Source organism: Nycticebus coucang, chromosome 18, assembly GCF_027406575.1.
Source record: "Nycticebus coucang isolate mNycCou1 chromosome 18, mNycCou1.pri, whole genome shotgun sequence".
Taxonomy (NCBI): Eukaryota; Metazoa; Chordata; class Mammalia; order Primates; family Lorisidae; genus Nycticebus; species Nycticebus coucang.
Genome location: NC_069797.1, coordinates 73,608,559 through 73,624,852, shown reverse-complemented (window position 1 = coordinate 73,624,852; position 16,294 = coordinate 73,608,559). Strand labels below are relative to the sequence as shown.

The 16,294-nt window shown below is 48.2% G+C and overlaps 1 protein-coding gene and 4 non-coding genes across 6 annotated transcripts; 1 reads left to right on the top strand and 4 right to left on the bottom strand.

Annotated features, from left to right (window-relative positions):
• Positions 1 to 538: 538 nt before the first annotated feature.
• On the bottom strand, positions 539 to 611 carry TRNAR-CCU (transfer RNA arginine (anticodon CCU)). Its single transcript has one exon. It is a non-coding gene; the product is annotated as a tRNA-Arg (tRNA).
• A 196-nt stretch (positions 612 to 807) lies between these two features.
• On the bottom strand, positions 808 to 880 carry TRNAR-UCG (transfer RNA arginine (anticodon UCG)). The gene has a single exon. It is a non-coding gene; the product is annotated as a tRNA-Arg (tRNA).
• A 589-nt stretch (positions 881 to 1,469) lies between these two features.
• On the top strand, positions 1,470 to 1,542 carry TRNAR-CCU (transfer RNA arginine (anticodon CCU)). Its single transcript has one exon. It is a non-coding gene; the product is annotated as a tRNA-Arg (tRNA).
• Positions 1,543 to 1,964: 422 nt separating this feature from the next.
• On the bottom strand, positions 1,965 to 2,037 carry TRNAR-CCU (transfer RNA arginine (anticodon CCU)). Its single transcript has one exon. It is a non-coding gene; the product is annotated as a tRNA-Arg (tRNA).
• Positions 2,038 to 6,110: 4,073 nt separating this feature from the next.
• On the bottom strand, positions 6,111 to 14,759 carry MRPL58 (mitochondrial ribosomal protein L58). 2 transcript variants are annotated; one of them, XM_053570974.1, is made up of 6 exons: positions 14,532 to 14,759; positions 10,330 to 10,366; positions 7,535 to 7,594; positions 6,935 to 7,017; positions 6,673 to 6,842; positions 6,111 to 6,423 (listed from the first exon to the last, which is right to left on the bottom strand). In XM_053570974.1, the coding sequence occupies exons 1-6, from the start codon at positions 14,715 to 14,717 to the stop codon at positions 6,339 to 6,341; spliced, it is 621 nt and encodes a 206-aa protein (XP_053426949.1). In that variant the 5' UTR covers positions 14,718 to 14,759; the 3' UTR covers positions 6,111 to 6,338. The 2 variants fall into 2 exon arrangements, with proteins under 2 accessions (XP_053426949.1, XP_053426950.1); XM_053570975.1 differs by having other exon boundaries at positions 14,619 to 14,739.
• Between the last annotated feature and the right edge of the window lie 1,535 nt (positions 14,760 to 16,294).

Sequence of the window (16,294 nt, the reverse complement as noted above, 5' to 3'; positions counted from 1 at the left end):
TACCCCTCCCGTCCCAGCTCAGGGCAGTGCGCCAGTGGCTTTTTAACGTGTACAAAGCCCCACCAGAGGGACTGACGCTGCAGGTGGGCAGCGCCTCCACCCCTCCTGCCCTTGGGGTGTCTGCAGGTGGACTCCATAGCGACTGACTCAAACTTAACATGCTCGGTTTCATTTTCTGTGGGTTTGTAGCTGGCAGAGGACTGGCAGAGGACTGTCATGGGGTGAGTGCTTGAATGCTGAACCCATTCTGGGTGTCAGCTCACAGAGGCAACAAGAAATGGGGCACAGTTTTACCCTCACATTGGTTTAGCTTTCAAAGTGCAGTAGGCAACGAAACCAAACACCTCTCCAACTCCAAATCAAAGTGTAGTCGGGCTTCATCAAGAAGAAAAGGAAAACCAATTACAACCGAGATATGCAGGAAACGTGCCAAGTTGTTTGTTTTATAGATAGCTTTTAAAAGCCGGCTTTTTAAGAGTTAACTTAAAAATTGTTCTAAAAGACAAACTACCAAACTCTCAGGTAGTTATTGAGCTACCACCCCAGATGGGACTCGAACCCACAATCCCTGGCTTAGGAGGCCAGTGCCTTATCCATTAGGCCACTGGGGCTTCATGTAAAACATGCCAGATTACATGTCTCTTAAACTGTGACGACACTGGCCGCGTAATGACTGCATACAAAAGCGCCAAGGTACAAATCCCTATTGGGTAGAAGTTACTCCCCAGCTTCAGGGTCCGGGAGGAGCAGTCCGGCGAGAACTAAAACAAGTGAAGGGATTGGAATAATGGCACGAGTTAAAACGTTCGACCACGAAGGGACTCGAACCCTCAATCTTCTGATCCGAAGTCAGACGCCTTATCCATTAGGCCACGCGGTCTTCTTCCGTTGTGCTTTTACCTAGTGACCTACATAGGAACCAGTAGACTCTAGCCGTGGCGTGACCCCATGACTTTACCCGCTTCTACCTCCGTCGCGCCTGTGACGCAACTTGTGACAGGATGCGCGCCGTCCGCTCTGGCCCGAACCACTCGCGCCGCTACTTGGAACTGAGGCACCTGGACAAGCCTTTGCAGCGTGCTGGGCGTCGAGACCGCGTGGTCTAACGAATAAGGTGTCTGACTTCGAATTGGAAAATTGAGGGTTCGAGTCCCTCCGTGGTGGGGCTCCTTTTGGGCGAGTGGCAGCTATCCACCCCCTTTGCTCTCTTTGCGGGCCTCTTTCATTGTCTCCTTGCCCAATCCTCCGCCCCATCGAGCCGCTCGGCGCTCGCCTTTCCGGGAGCCCGATCCTCTTAGTGTTACTGCTCACCGCCCAAACTCGGTGCCTGGAGCTCTTGCTCTTCGCACAGGCTGGGGAAGATGGTGTGCAGCCGGTGATTTACACTGGTCCCAGCGGTCTGCTAGTGGCGTTGTGGGTCGCTGTCAGGACAAACTATCATAGACCACGTGGAATGGGTGTCTTACCGCGCCCCAGTGGCCTAATGGATAAGGCACTGGCCTCCTAAGCCAGGGATTGTGGGTTCGAGTCCCACCTGGGGTGGTCATGTAGTCTCTGTTGAGCTTTTGCTACCGGAAACTCCCCGCCTCGGCGCAACCACCTTCTGGCTGCGGGACCCCGCTTGCCTTGTCAGGGACTTCTGCAGTCCAGGCGTCCGCATGTCGTATGTCCTTGGTTCCCAAGACTGTCCCATCAGTCACAGCTGCAGTGTCTAGGGAGCCCTCTGTGCTCTTAATCCTCGGTGGGAGTCCTGTCCCCATCCTCGAAATTGATGCGCAAAAGGTGCGCACTCACCGCCGCGAGGCGCTTGGGTATTGGCGTTGGATGCTTCGTCCCCCACTCGGGGTCTGTCGGTGCAGATGCCACAGAGACCCTTGTTCAACCCGGCGCGCGCGAGATGAACCAGACATCAGGATCGCTTCTAGATCTCATGGTGGGGGGAAATATCCAAAAAGCCACCGTTTTACCCCAGGTGGGACTCGAACCCACAATCCCTGGCTTAGGAGGCCAGTGCCTTATCCATTAGGCCACTGGGGCCTGTGGCACGTGGTTTTGCCATCTCTTGCCCTAATAGGAGGCCTCCAAGGGGGCGCGCGGCTGCAGAGCAGCTGGGTGGATATCACCCTGGGAGAAGAACCCATCACGCGCGGGTTAGCCCGCGCCGGCACAGTCCCCTGCACAAGGGACGCGCAGTGGAACCTGGGGGGCCCCTCTGAGGCTGCTGGACTCCGGAGCGGGGTCTGTGGACACTGAGGTTTGGTGGCATTTCCTTCATCCTAGCCTGAGCCAATTTGTTCACCTCTAAAGACCTAATAGAAAATCCAAGAATTTTAGGAAAACGTAGTGTGGGAAGTGGAGGAGAACAAACAAGTATTAGTCACGAACACGGAAAATCGTCCCCATAGTGAGAGAGTACAGCCAGGAGGGACAAGTCCTTCCAGTAGTAACAACACAAATGTATTCTATTGACGGGCGCGGTGGCTCACACCTGTAATCCTAAGCAACTCTGGGAGGCCGAGGCAGGTGGACTACCTGAGCTCATAGGTTCGAGACCAGCCTGAGCTAGAGGGAGAGCCCCACCCCCCACCCCCAATCTCTAAGAAAAGCCAGGCGCTGTGACAGGCACCTGTAGTCCCAGCTAAAAGGGAATCGCTTAAGCCCAAGAGTTTGAGGTTGCTGTGACCTATGAAGCCACAGCGCTCTACCAAGGGTGAAGTCTCAAAAAAGAATAAAAGAAAAGAAGAAAGAAATATATTCTATCACAGGCAGACAATATATAGAGAGAAAAGAAAGGTCAGCTGTGATATTTCTCTCCTTTAAAACTATCAAAAAACAATAAACACTTGTTAAATTGTTACATTTAAAACCTTTTTTTTCTTTTTTTTGAAACAGTCTCACTTTGTCACCCTCCGTAGAGTGCTGTGGGGTCATGGCTCATAGCAACCTCAAACTCTTGGGCTCGAGCAATTCCTTTGCCTCTGCCCCCTGTGTACCTGGGACTACAGGCTCCAGACACAACACCCGGCTATTTTTTAGCGACCAGGGCCTCACTCTTGCTCTGATGGTCTTGAACTTGTGAACTTGTGTGATCCACACACCTATTAAAATCCATTATTAAAGTCCACGTGCATCTGAAATGTGTCACAGCTATTCAGTCAAGGACAGCATCTGTCCCCTGCTGTGTCGGCTGAGAGATCTGCTCATCTGCCCAGCTTCGGCAAGGCAAGGGGATTTGGAGACATTCTTGTCTCTCCACAAAATAGAGTCTGCAAAATACTATATCCTTCCTCCCCTAATGTCTGCGAAAAGGAAGCCAAGACTCCTGGCTTGCAGATGTCCTCCTGTCAGTTGATTAATTTTGTCTTTCTGGGCTGGGTATGGTGGCTTGACACCTGTAACCTAAGCATTTTGGGAGGCTGAGAGGGGAGGATCACTTGAGGCCAAGAGTTGGAGACCAGCCTGAGCAACATAGCCAGATCCCATCTCTAAAATTAATTTTTTTTTTTTTTTGTAGAGACAGAGTCTCACTTTATGGCCCTCGGTAGAGTGCCGTGGCATCACACAGCTCACAGCAACCTCCAACTCCTGGGCTTAAGCGATTCTCTTGCCTCAGTCTCCCGAGTAGCTGGGATTACAAGCGCCTGCCACAACGCCCAGCTATTTTTTTGTTGCAGTTTGGCCGGGGCTGGGTCTGAACCCACCACCCTCGGCATATGGGGCCGGTGCCCTATTCACTGAGCCACAGGCGCCGCCCTAAAATTATTATTTTTTTTTTAAAGACTAGCCTGGTGTGGTGGCTTATTCCTATAGTCCCAATTACTAGGGAGGCTGAAGCTGGAGGATGGCTTGAACCCAGAGGTTTGGGGTTGCAGTGAGCTATGATGACACCACTGCATTTTAACCTAGGCGACAGGATATGCTGTCTCAAAAAAACAACAAAAAAATGTCTGTGTGTGTAACATGCATACAGTCATGGTACAGGTCTTAAGGATGCAGCCTGATTGTCTTTACATGTGCATATCCTCAGGGACAGCCACTTAGATCAAGATGCAGAACTTTCCCAGCACTCAGGAAGGCTCCTTGCGCCTCCTGCAGGTCAGTTAGTACCTCCCCCACATACTTTCCTGACATCACACATCTTTCTCTTTAAAGTCTGGCCTCTTTCTCCCACCATTGTCTTTGAGAGTCACCCATATTCATTCTTTTACCGTTATCCTTTCTTTTTTATTTTTTGGCCAGGGCTGGGTTTGAACCAGCCACCTCCAGCATATAGGGCCGGTGCCCTTTTCCTTTGAGCCTCAGGCGCCACCCCAACCATTATCCTTTCTTAAAGGGTGGATTCTACTCTCTGTCCCCAGACTTCTTTGTTTCTTCTTACCTCTCCTTCCCCTCCAAGTCCCTTCACATCCACCAGTGTCTGCAGAGGGCCTCTGGGCCCAGCAGTGAGGGTGCCTTCTCTGCTTTCCTGCTGCCCCTACCTGACCAAGGACCCCCCCAGGCCCTGCCTTGCCTCACTCAACTGCTCATATCCATTCCCAAGAGTCCACTTGTGTCCCTGGGTCCTGGATCTCCCAAGCTCTGTACCTGCCCCTGGGCATCACCACTGGGCAGTTCTCCTTACAAGCACACTCACTCAGCCATTCTCCCAAGCCCATTTCCCTTTGTGACTTCCCTGTGGCAATGCATACCATTGCTTCATGTCACGCCCCTGCACTCAAGCCACCCAGCCAATTTTCTGTCCCCGTAATACTCTAGTATCCAGTATATTCTCCCTGTCCCTGTTGCTACCGCTGTAGCTCCAGAACTGGTACCTGATTGCTCACAAGAGTCAGTCACCAACCATACCTACTTCCCTGCAGTCTCTTCTATCACAGTGATTAGTCCTCTGTAGGGGAGGGTCTAAATGTCTTGGCTGTCACGTTTAAGTCCTTTCTAGATATGGATCTCACTCAATGTGACAGATCCATCTTTTATAGTTCTTTGTCCCTGGGTTTCAGTCAAACTGGGCTGTAAGTCACTGAGAACATTCCCAGAGTACTTTCTCAGTGCCCTTAACCACTTGCCCTCTCACTTAAATCCCACAGTAACACAATGAAGTTACCCCTGCCCCCCTGGTACCTGTTGCTTAGTGGTTAGTTCCCAGGCCACATGTTTTGGGGCTAGTGGGTTCAAACCGGCCCAGGCCTGCTAAACAAATAAACAAAAAAAGCTGGGTTGTGGTAGCGCCTGTAGTCCCACCTACTAGGGATGCTGAGGCAAGAGAATCGCTTGAGCCCAAGAGTTTGAGGTTGCTGTGAGCTATGACGCCATGGCATTCTACCAAGGGTGACAAAGTGAGACTGTGTCTCAATTAAAAAAAAAAAAACCAAAGTGGCGCCTGTGGCTCAGTGAGTAGAGCGCTGGCCCCATATACCGAGGGTGGCGGGTTCAAACCCAGCTCTGGCCAAACTGCAACAAAAAATAGCTGGGTGTTGTAGCGGGCTCCTGTAGTCCCAGCTACTTGGGAGGCTGAGGCAAGAGAATCACTTGAGCCCAAGAGTTTGAGGATGCTGTGAGCTGTGACACAACAGCACTCTACCCAGGGTAACAAAGTGAGACTTTGTCTCAAAAAAAAAAACAAAAAAAACAAAAACCACTGCCTAGTATAGCCCCTAAGACACAGTACTCTTCCTGCTCTAGCTCCTCAGTGGCTTGCTGTTACCCATGTTTCTTCAAATCTAAACTCCTTGCATTGAGCCTCTGCCTCTCTCTAGGCTTCCCTTCCCTCCCACGGTCACTCTGCACGATCTGCCATTCAGTGCTGCTAGCTTCCTCGGCCCCTCCTCCGCAGCCTCTTTTCTGTCTCCTGTATTCAAATTGTTCCCTTCCACATGGTGTGTCCTCCTTCCCCCTCTACTGATTAAAATCCTATATTTTTTCCATGGTGCAGTGCAAATGCCTACTCATCCATCTCCACCCTCCTTCTGGGGCTGTGTGTTCCTTAAGGGTGGACATCAGACCCCTTTCCTGTCCCCTCTGTCCAGCCATGATACACAGTAACTGTGAGACACAGCAACTGAAAGAAAAGGTGGGAATTCTGTTATGGAGCATTCTGAAAGAGATAGGAAGCCTGAAAGTTTAGAATTTTATTGTAACTAACACCAGGTTTAACAACATGGTATAAAGACCTCTGCACCTAGTATCTGCAACTCACTCTGATGAACATTCTTGTGATGGCTCCAATGTTACAGACAAGCATTAGCAGCAAAAACAAAGAAATCTTCTCATGGTGTTAAAGGCATCTCGGCTGCAGCTGTTCTGAGGCCCTGAAGAGTGGTCTTTGCCAGCTGCGGGTAATTTCAGTCCATATCTACCCTCCTGCTTGTCTTCATGGTAGAATGAATCCTCTTCTGTCTTAGCCTTTGCCGATTCATGTTTTCTACTCTGAAAACAAAAAGGCTGCAATTAGCTCAGATGCCCAATCAGTGCTTTTCAAAGTGGTGAGACGCGCTGGAAGCTCAGCCGTGGGCAGAGCAGCCACCAGTAGGCGCTGGCTCACAACCCCCCACCCCTCCTGGAGGTCTCTCACCTGCCTACTACTGTCCTTTTTGGACATTACCCCCTCCTTCCTTACCCAGGCAGACTCCTGCCCATGCAAATCAGTTTATGGCAGCTTAGGGCATTTTCTGGCACCTGATTCTCTGAAGTTGAGCATTTTCTTTGGATGGCTCCTTGGGTGTCTGGCTGGCCTCTGTGATCATGTCTCGAATTTTCTGTAGGCAATCTGCCAGATTCCGGAACTGGTAGCGGCTGCTTTCAGAGGTGAGTATCAACTCTCCTGACCGGTTGATCTTATTTTTATGCTGCAGAGAACAAAGGAAAAACCAGAGTCCTACAGAGTAAAGATTTAAAAGTCACTGAGGGATTTCTAGGGAAAGAAAGGGATGATGGTTACCAAGATGGCGATCCTCTGCCGCACGGGCTCAGCAATCCAGTCAGCAGTTGCCAGATGGAACCTGACTTCAGCCTTAGAATTCACTGTGGATGAAGGAGAGAAGGGAGCACTGGACATTTGGACTCTCAGGAAGGCTCAGCACCCAGTGACCAGTGACCACCCTGAACACAGATAGGCCAGACAACCATGTACCTTCTAGTCTATGTCAAAGTTGGCCAAGAAACAAGCCTGCAAAGATACTGAGGCACTTTTGGACAAAAATAGAATTCCAATAACAAAATGCTTCTCTTACAGTTTTGCTTAGTGCTGTAAAGAATGGGGGGAAAAAGTTCCACCAGAATGGAGGAAAGCTATTCTTGGAGCTTGCTGCCAACTCACGCTGTGCTTTCCCTTTGTTTAGCCTCATAGCCAATCCTGGTCCTAGCAACCCACAGCTGAGCATCTGAGAATCAGACCACATTCAAAAGAATAAAGAGGATTATTATAAGCTGGCATTAGTTAAGTTTCTGCTGAAAATTCCTTTATTCTAAATGAATATAAACCCAGGCCCACTTCCCAGCTAAGTTTTAAAGTAAAAGAAAGCAACGAGGTGCCCTGTACCTTTGTTAACATTCTGCCCCCCAGGACCGCTACTCCGACAGTAAGATATTTTCAAGCGATCTGTAAAACACAAGAATGCAAACACAAAAACTGATTGTCCTATCAACACAACTATCTCTACTACACATCTCACTTTCAGTGGCTTTTTTCTTTTTTTTTCAGTTAGGGTCTCACTCTGTTGACCAAGCTGGTGTGCAGTGGTTCGATTATAGCTCACTGCAGCTTTGAACTCCTGGACTCAAGTGATCCCCTGCCTCAGCCTCCCCCACAGTTGGGACTATAGGCACGCATGACTGCGCCTGGCTATCTGTTTTAAATTAATTTTTGTAACCAGCCTGAGCCAGACTGAGACCCCCGTCTCTAAAAATAGCTGGCCATTGTTGCAGGTAATTGTGGTCCCAGCTACTTGGGAGACTGAGGCAAGAGAATTGCTTAAGCCCAAGAGTTTGAGGTTGCTGTGAGCTGTGATGCTATGGCACTCTATTGAGGGTGACAAAGTGAGACTCTGTCTTGAAAAAAAAATTAATTTTTATAGAAGTGGGGGTCTTGCTATGTTGGCCAGGGTAGTCTCGAACACCTGGACTCAAGCAATCCTACTACCTTGGCCTCCCAGAGTGCTGGGATTACAGGTGTTAGCCACTGTGCCCAGCTTTCGATGTCTTTTATATCAAGTTGTCCCTCAGTATCCATGGGGGATGGGTTCTAGGATCTCCATGGATCCTAAAATCCACAGTCCTTGATGTAAAATGGCACAGTATTTGCATATAACTTAGGCATACACTCCCACATACTTTAAATCATCTCTAGATTACTTATAATACATAATACAATGTAAACGTTATGTAAATAGTTGTTATACCATATTGTTTAGGGAATAAAGAAAAAAGCCCGGGTATGTTCAGTACAGATGTGACCATCCTTCTCCTCCTTTTCAAATATTTTCAGTCTACAACTGGTTGAATCCAGATGTGGAACCCACAAATATAGAGCCAACTGTGTAGACTATACATACATAAGTGTAACATTTAGATCAGCAAAGTTGGAGATTACTCACAGATGTCAAAACTGAAATCAAGGGCAAGTGACTTTCCCAAGGTCACACACTAAAGAAAGTAATATCATGACATGGTTGTCTGCTTCTGGTCTAGTATATCCTATCAGACCTGCTGCCCTTGCTTTTTGCTGTTCCATTGTTTTCTGTTTTCAAACAAGGAGTCTTTCTTTCTTTCTTTTTTTTTTTTTAAGCAAGGAGTCTTTTAAAAGTCCAAACTAAGGGGCAGACTTAGTGTAATACCAGGAGTGGTGGATGGAGAACGCTAATAGTGCATGAGCTCCAAGACGGCAGGACCATGTCTAATACATTGTATGCTCATTGTATGTTCCCAGGCCAAGCCCACGGTCGGGGATGCAACATCTGTTGGATGAATGAGTACTCGACCTGGAGTTGGAGCCCTAGCTTCAAACACTGGCTCAGTCCTGAACTGACTATGTGGCCTTCACAAAGTCCCATTGCCTCCCTGGGTCTCAGGTTGTTTTTAATCTGTAAAATGAGATTTTCTTCCTTCCTTTTTTATAATTAATGAAAAGCAGTCTTGTAGTGTCTGAGGAGAGGGAAAGCATAATAGTGATAGAATTTCAGAAGACAAGATGGTGAACCCCAAAATGGTGCCACCCCACCAAGGTCTGGGTGACAAAAAAGTGTGGCAGCACCGTGGTGGTAAGCAGCAGACCCCAGCAGACAGCAGTGACCCATCTTGGACTGCTGCTGGGAGGCTTCCCTTCTTTGAAATTAAATCCTTTTTCTGACTTAGGTGACAAATACACAAGGTATTGTAGGGGGATGGTGCCATCATGGTGCCCTGCAACCTTGCAGGCAGCCACACAGGCCATGTGGGCAGGGCTTGTACCACAGCTGATCTAAGTCTTCCTGGGAACAGAACGGCTTGTGACATAAGAGAGCTTAGCAGCCTGGTGAGGAGCTACCACAAAGCCATCCCCCACTCCCCTGGGCATCTCCCTGGGGGCTGGGGGGCTGGCATGAGACTTCTCTTTGCATCTCTTTACCTTGAATTCTGATCAGATAGAAGACTTCCTCCCTCCTCCCAGAAACATGCTCATCCCTAGGGCACAACTGTAAAAGCTATAAAACTGCAGGGTGTCCTGTCTCTCGTGTTGTTGTCATGTGGCCTCTTTCAGTGTCACCCTGAGCAAGGACAGGAGCTAGCACCTTTGGCTGCTCTTCTTTTCACTGCCAATGCAAGTCCAAAACTCTGAATCTAAAAAGGGTCACACGAGTTAGGCCTCACCTATGCTCTGACAGGTACAAAATTCTAAAGATATGCAAGTGGTTTATGTGGAAAAGTCTCCATTCCTGTGTCCTAGCCACCAGGATTGCCTTTTCTCTCCAACTCCCAAGGTAGTCACTATATCAAGGTTTTTGTATATCCTTTCCGATTTGTAGACAGACATACATAGACATGTATTTCAGAGATCTAGATAAGTAAAACACAAATGGTACTCATATGCTCTCCTGTACCTTCCTTTCTCCTCATAATAATAAATTCATCTATCGTAGAGACCACTCATGTCATGAGAACATCCAGCTCTCTCCCTTCATGGGGCTCACTGCCCAGTGCTACCTGAGTGGCTACACATCATTTATGTGCTGCAAAGACTCCACTTTTGCACACCCAGAGATAATCTCTCCACTTTTGGGCTGGAGAGATCTAGAAGGAATGTGTGAGGGGAGAAGGAAATGACTGACATTAAAAAAAAAACAAAAACAAATTACTTACCTAGAGGGATCTCACTGTTGGCTTGCTTTGCATCATCCTGTAACATAATGTCACAGTGTCAAATAAGTATTACCTGTTGGGTGACTCTCAACTGGTCCAGGGCAACAAAAGAAATGACGGAAAACACATTACTATTTTCAAGTCTCATATTAAAATGGTATCAAGGGCGGCGCCTGTGGCTCAAGGAGTAGGGCGCCGGTCCCATATGCCGGAGGTGGCGGGTTCAAACCCAGCCCCGGCCAAAAAAAAAATAAAAAAAATAAAAAAACATAAAAAAAAAAAAAAAATGGTATCAAAATGACAGAAAAAGCTTCTCCAGACTCCGGAAGTACCGCCTCAGAAACCTCCTTTAGGAAAATGGAGCTGATGTCCCCAGCCTTCCCTGCCCCGGTGCTATCAAGGCCTGGCTCGGGGGTGGCAATGGGGAAGCCACAGTACACATGCATCAGGGAGGCTCCAAAAGCAACAGCCTCTGTCAACCTGGAGCAGCGAGCCTGGGAAGCAGTTTGCCTTGAACAGTGGCTGACTGGTACATCTGCCCTAAAGGTTTGTGTCAAACTGAACCATTCACCCTAGGACTTTCTACCTCCATGTCTCTCCTTAGTTGCTCTTCCAGCAGCAATGCCCTTTGGCCTAAAAACCTCAAGTTCATAAGGCCCAATGCAAATACCACGCCTTTGGAAGCTTTTCTGACCCACTTAAGCTCAAAATATCCTCATGTGTACTAATTCTGGCTGCTTTCATCCCTTTTATTTTAGAATTATTTGCGGTGAACTCTTTACCTTACTCTACTTTCCAGAGTACTGAAGACCTTGGACCAACCCTCCTTCCTGAAGGGCCTTCTTCCCCTTTCTCCAAGTTATTCTACCCTGTTTCCCCGAAAATAAGACAGTGTCTTATTTTAAGGTGTGCTCCCAAAGATGCGCTAGGTCTTATTTTCAGGGGACGTCTTATCTTTCCTGTAAGTAGGTCTTATTTTTGGAGGATGTCTTATTTTTGGGGAAACAGGGTACCTCTCCTATGATGCCTTCTCATTCACCTTTGCCCTTTGCAACTTTTAAACAATGATGTACCCCAGAAATCCTTTTCTTCTTTCTTTCTACTCTTTCTTTTCCTAAAACACTTCATTCACCTATGTGGATGAAAATATCCTCTATGTTTTTGACTCCCAAGCTTCTGGCTCCAACTCAAGCCTCTTTCTTCAACTTCAGATCCATGTTTCCAACTGCCACTTGATGCCCCCTTTCAGATACCTGATGGATGCCTCAAACCTCAAGCTTCCTCCCAGGGAATTCCCTTACTAACATTTTCAAGTGCCCCAGCGTTCTCTGTTGCAAAACCCTGTTTATTTATTATTCTACTCCTCAATACCTGATGTTCCCCAGCTCCCTCCTTTTTGTCTTTTTTTCCCACCAGGACAACATCTCACTCTATTGCCTTGGCTAGAGTATAGTCACATCATCACTGCTCACAGCAATCTCAAACTCCTGGGCTCAACTGATTCTCCAGTCTCAGCCTCCCGAATAGATGGGACTACAGGTACCTGCCATCATACCTGGCTAATTTGTCTAGTTTTTGTGAAGATGGGGTCTTGTTATTGCCCAGGCTGGTCTCAAACTCCTGGCCTCAAGCAATCTTCCCACCTCAGCCTCCCAAAGTGCTAGGATTACAGGCGGGAACCACCATCCCCCCCCCCTTTTAATATCTGCTTCTTTCACTAGAATGTAAGAAGCAGAGATTCTGTTTGGTTTATTATGGCTGTATATGCTATGATTGAAAGAGTGCTTGACAGAATAGGTTCACAATAAACTTTTTGTTGAATGAATGAATGAATGAGTACATGAATGTTATTGTCCCTCTCTCATCTCATTTCATGGCACCTCAATCCTTCCGTTGCTCAGGGCCCCAGACTCCAATTTCTCTCTATTCTCACATCTGATCCATTAGCAAATCCTATAGGGCTTCCCCATGAAATGTTTAGTATCTGACCAGTTCTCATGATTCCCATCACTTCCACTCTGCTTGTCACCTCTTGCTTGCACTACTGCAATCTCCTAACCTGTCTCCTTGTTCTTGGCATCCTCTAGTCCAGCAGTTCTCAACCTGTGGGTCACGACCCCTTTGTAACAATGAAAATACATCCTGCATATCAGATATTTAAATTATGATTCAAAACAGTAGCAAAATTACAATTATGAAGTAGCAACGAAAATAATTTTATGGTTGGGGATCACCACAACATGAGGAACTGTATTAAAGGTCATGGCATTAGGAGGTTATTAGAAAGGTTGAGAACCACTGCTCTAGTCTGTTCTCTACAGTGATCCCTGAGAACTCCATGTACTCTTTTTATTTTTAATTTTTTTGTAGAGACAAGAGTCTTACTTTATCATCCTCGGTAGAGTGCTGTGGTGTCACAGCTCACAGCAACTTCCAACTCATGTCTCTAGGCAATTCTCTTGCCTCAGCCTCTTGAGTAGCTGGGACTACAGGTGCCCGCCACAACGCCCAGCTATTTTTTTGTTGCAGTTTGGTTGGGGCCGGGTTTGAACCTGTCACTCTCGGTATATGGGGCCGGTGCCCTACCCACTGAATCACAGGCACTGCCCAACTCCATGGACTCTTAGCTCCTATCCTCAGTCACCTTTCCACAATGTCATAACAGTGCATATGAATGTCCTGGCTGATGCTCTCAAGAACATCAACAATGCTGAAAAAAGAGGTAATGCCCTTTCTTTATTTTATTTTATTATTTTTTGACACAGAGCCTCAAGCTGTCGCCCTGGGTAGAGTGCTGTGGCATCACAGCTCACAGCAACCTCCAACTCCTGGGCTCAAGCAATTCTCCTGCCTCCGCCTCCCAAGTAGCTGGGATTACAGGCGCTGGCTTGCAGCCGTCGTTGTTTGGCAGGCTGGGCTGGATTCGAACCTGCCAGCTCAGTTGTATGTGGCTGGCACCTTAGCTGCTTGAGCCACAGGCGCTGAGCCAAATGCCACTTTCTTATTAGGCTGTACTCCAAATCATCACCTGGTCACTAACTATGATGATGAAGCATGGTTACATTGGTGAATCTGAAATCTTTTTCTAGGGATGTAATACATACTTACAAATAAAATGCCCCAATGGAAAAATAAAAAGGGTAATCCTTGTAAAACTAAGTCAGATCACTCCATTCTTCTGCTTCCTTGCATTAAAAGGAAAGGCTGAAGATTAGTAAGCCCTAGAAACAAGCCTTTCCCCAGCCATTTTTCTCCTCTTTAGCTTCACCTAACTCCCCCCTGCTGAGTCACACCAATGAGCAGGCTACGGCATTAAGGGTTTTGCATTTGCTCTGTTCACTATTTTCATGGCCTGCTGTCTTGCTTCTCCTAGGTCTTGACTCAAATGTCACCACCTCACAAAGGCCTTCCCAGACTATCCTACTTAAAACTGCAACCCTACTCCCTACCTATGACACTCCTTCTTCCTTCTGGGCTTTATTTTCTCCAAAGTACCACCTATCACATTCTAATTATTTACTTATTGCCTGACTCCCTCCACTAAGCTCCATAAGCATTAGGTTTTTAATTTTGTTCAGTACTCTATGGCTCCAGCCTAGCATAGTGTGCAGAGCGTGCTCTCAATAGACGTTTGTTGAACGAGTGGGTGAATGATTGAATGAATGTTCTCTTCCTGTCTGTAGGTGGAAGCTTAACGGATCCGGGGCCTGTACACAGCGGGCTAAATAGGTGCATTTGGAGGTACAGAGAAGCCCCGTTTTCTCAAGCGTCCTGGGGTTACTAGAGGCAATGGACAGTGTAACGTCCCAAAAGGTAGCAAACAACTTGGCAGCTCTCGCCTTTATTGTCCACTTTGGAGAGCCAGGAATGCCCACATTTTCCTTTGGGACAAGAATCCTAGGAGCTAAAAAATAAAAAGAATCCTAGGAGCTGGGAAACAAACGCGGAAAAACTGGAAGCCTTGAAAGAAGCATATCCAGTCCCCGCTCCCGCACACCTCGAGCCGCTCCAGCACCCTGACCTCCTGCAGCCTCACTGTCCGCGGTAGTTGGCACAACCAGCCCCCTGCCACGGTGACAGTAAGGTTGCGCGCGCCGCGGCCTCTTTAACTAAGCTCCACGCCCGCCCAAAGGGGCCCCCGGTTCCAGACGTCTCCCAGCAGCGGGAGGAACGCCCCTTCCGTCCTGCCTTTCTCTGCTCACCGGGACCCTCCAGGCGGTGTCCAAGCCCTGGGATTCGGGGTAGAGCTTATTCAGGCTGTAGATGCTCTGGAACTCGGTGCCGTCTACCTGCTTGTGCAGAGCCCGGTGGGGGCAGAGCGCGGGCGGCTGGAGCAGCCAGGCTCCGGCTCGGCTCAGGCTCCTGCGCAGGTACCAGGGAGCCGCCATGTTCAGGCCTCGGGGGCGCTTCCGGCAGGTGCCTTCTCCCCGCAGTCCGTAAGCTCACGCTGCAGTCGGAACTTTGGTTCCACGCGGCTTCCAGGGCCCGCCGAGGGGAGGCGGTGAGTTGGGCTCCGCCTCCAGGAGGCTTGGCCGGCTTGGGGAAGAAGTTAGCCAGACAGCGAACTCCCAAAAGAGCCTCCTAGTGAGAAGAACCCTGGATCTCGTGTGCTCCAGACACATCACTTCTCTCCCTTTCAAGACAATCCATTCTCTTCCCCTGGACCGCTCATCACCCAAGTCAAATGTCAGTGAGACCTGCCCACCAGGTCCATCTCCCACCCATCTGCTCCGCACTCCCCATCCCCTTTACCCTGCTCCGTGTTAGCTTTTTATTCTTCTTGTCTCTAATTACTCAATCTTCATTGTCTAATTTAATTGCCTGGCTTCTAGCCAGGATGTAAGCTCCAGGAGGCAGCGGGCACTCTACAAATATTAATAAAATGAATTCTGTAGGAATGTATTTTTTGCAAGTTGAGGTCTGGTAGAAATGAATTTTAGGAACCTGAGGCTCTTTACAAGGCAAACTGTAAGCAAATCCGCCTCCACCAGCATGTATGTGATGGTTTATACCCCGCCGCTCCGCATGACAAATACCAGACAGGAGAGGGAGGCAGCTAACGGAAAGAAATGTTTCCAGAACGTGAAGCGGTCTCCTCCCATCTCCACGCCCCCTATCACCAGCTTTATGGAGTATGATGGTGATTTCTTCCAGCCAAGAGATAGGGGAAACGTGCTGAGACAGGTAGAACATTGAGACAACTGCAGGCTACCTTGAGACCCTTTCACAGGACTGTTCAGGCATGAACTCTGGAGCCTAGAAGTTCTAATTCTGAAAAAGGTTCTAAGTAGAGCAAGTGGTGTTTGAAAACACCTAAACCTTAGTTATTTTGTTGAGAGGCAATATGGTAAATGGAAACAGAGCTCAGTAAATGTTAAGAATAATTAGTAATACTGGTGGTTGCTTCTTAATGAAGAGTTCTATTTTTAGAAAAAAGCATAATTACTTAGACAAATAGGCTCCTGGGGATGCCAGCTGATTGAAACAGGAGATTGTTATCAAGACAAGGCTTTACTATCTCAGCATCATGGATGACATAAATACTCCTTTTGAGCACTAGGCTGGAAGGAACGTCTCCTGTGTTCCTCCCTGTCTGACTTAGTCCCAAGACCTCAGAGGGAACAGAGGCATCTCCATGGTGATTGCAATATGCTTCTCAGGGAAGCAAAGCTGGTACTCAGGTTGAGGGCTAAGGATTATGATGAATAAAGTCAGAACTATTGCATGGCATCATTCTTCTGAGGCTGGGCTCCAGTCCTGTGTCTGACCCAGGGAAATAGGAAAAGAAAGCTGCAGGTTTCCATGGCCCCAAATAAACACAGCCTGCTCAGGCCATCTGGTGGCCTGGATTCTGGGAGAGGAGGTGGCATAGGATAGAATGAGACAAGCTGCTGCCCTGGGGTGGGGAAAAGAGCAGCTGGCAAGCTCCTCTCACCTGCTGCTGTCATGAACCATCCCGAATGGG

What these genes read in the sequence shown, in the direction of transcription:
- MRPL58 (XM_053570974.1), bottom strand. Translation starts at nt 14,717, where the DNA reads ATGGCGGCTCCCTGGTACCTGCGCAGGAGCCTGAGCCGAGCCGGAGCC. An exon ending in CAACAGTGAGATCCCTCTAG is followed by an intron (nt 7,595 to 10,329) that starts GTAAGTAATTTG and finishes TGTGTTTTACAG; the next exon opens with ATCGCTTGAAAATATCTTAC. An exon ending in GGGGCAGAATGTTAACAAAG is followed by an intron (nt 7,018 to 7,534) that starts GTACAGGGCACC and finishes CTTCATCCACAG; the next exon opens with TGAATTCTAAGGCTGAAGTC.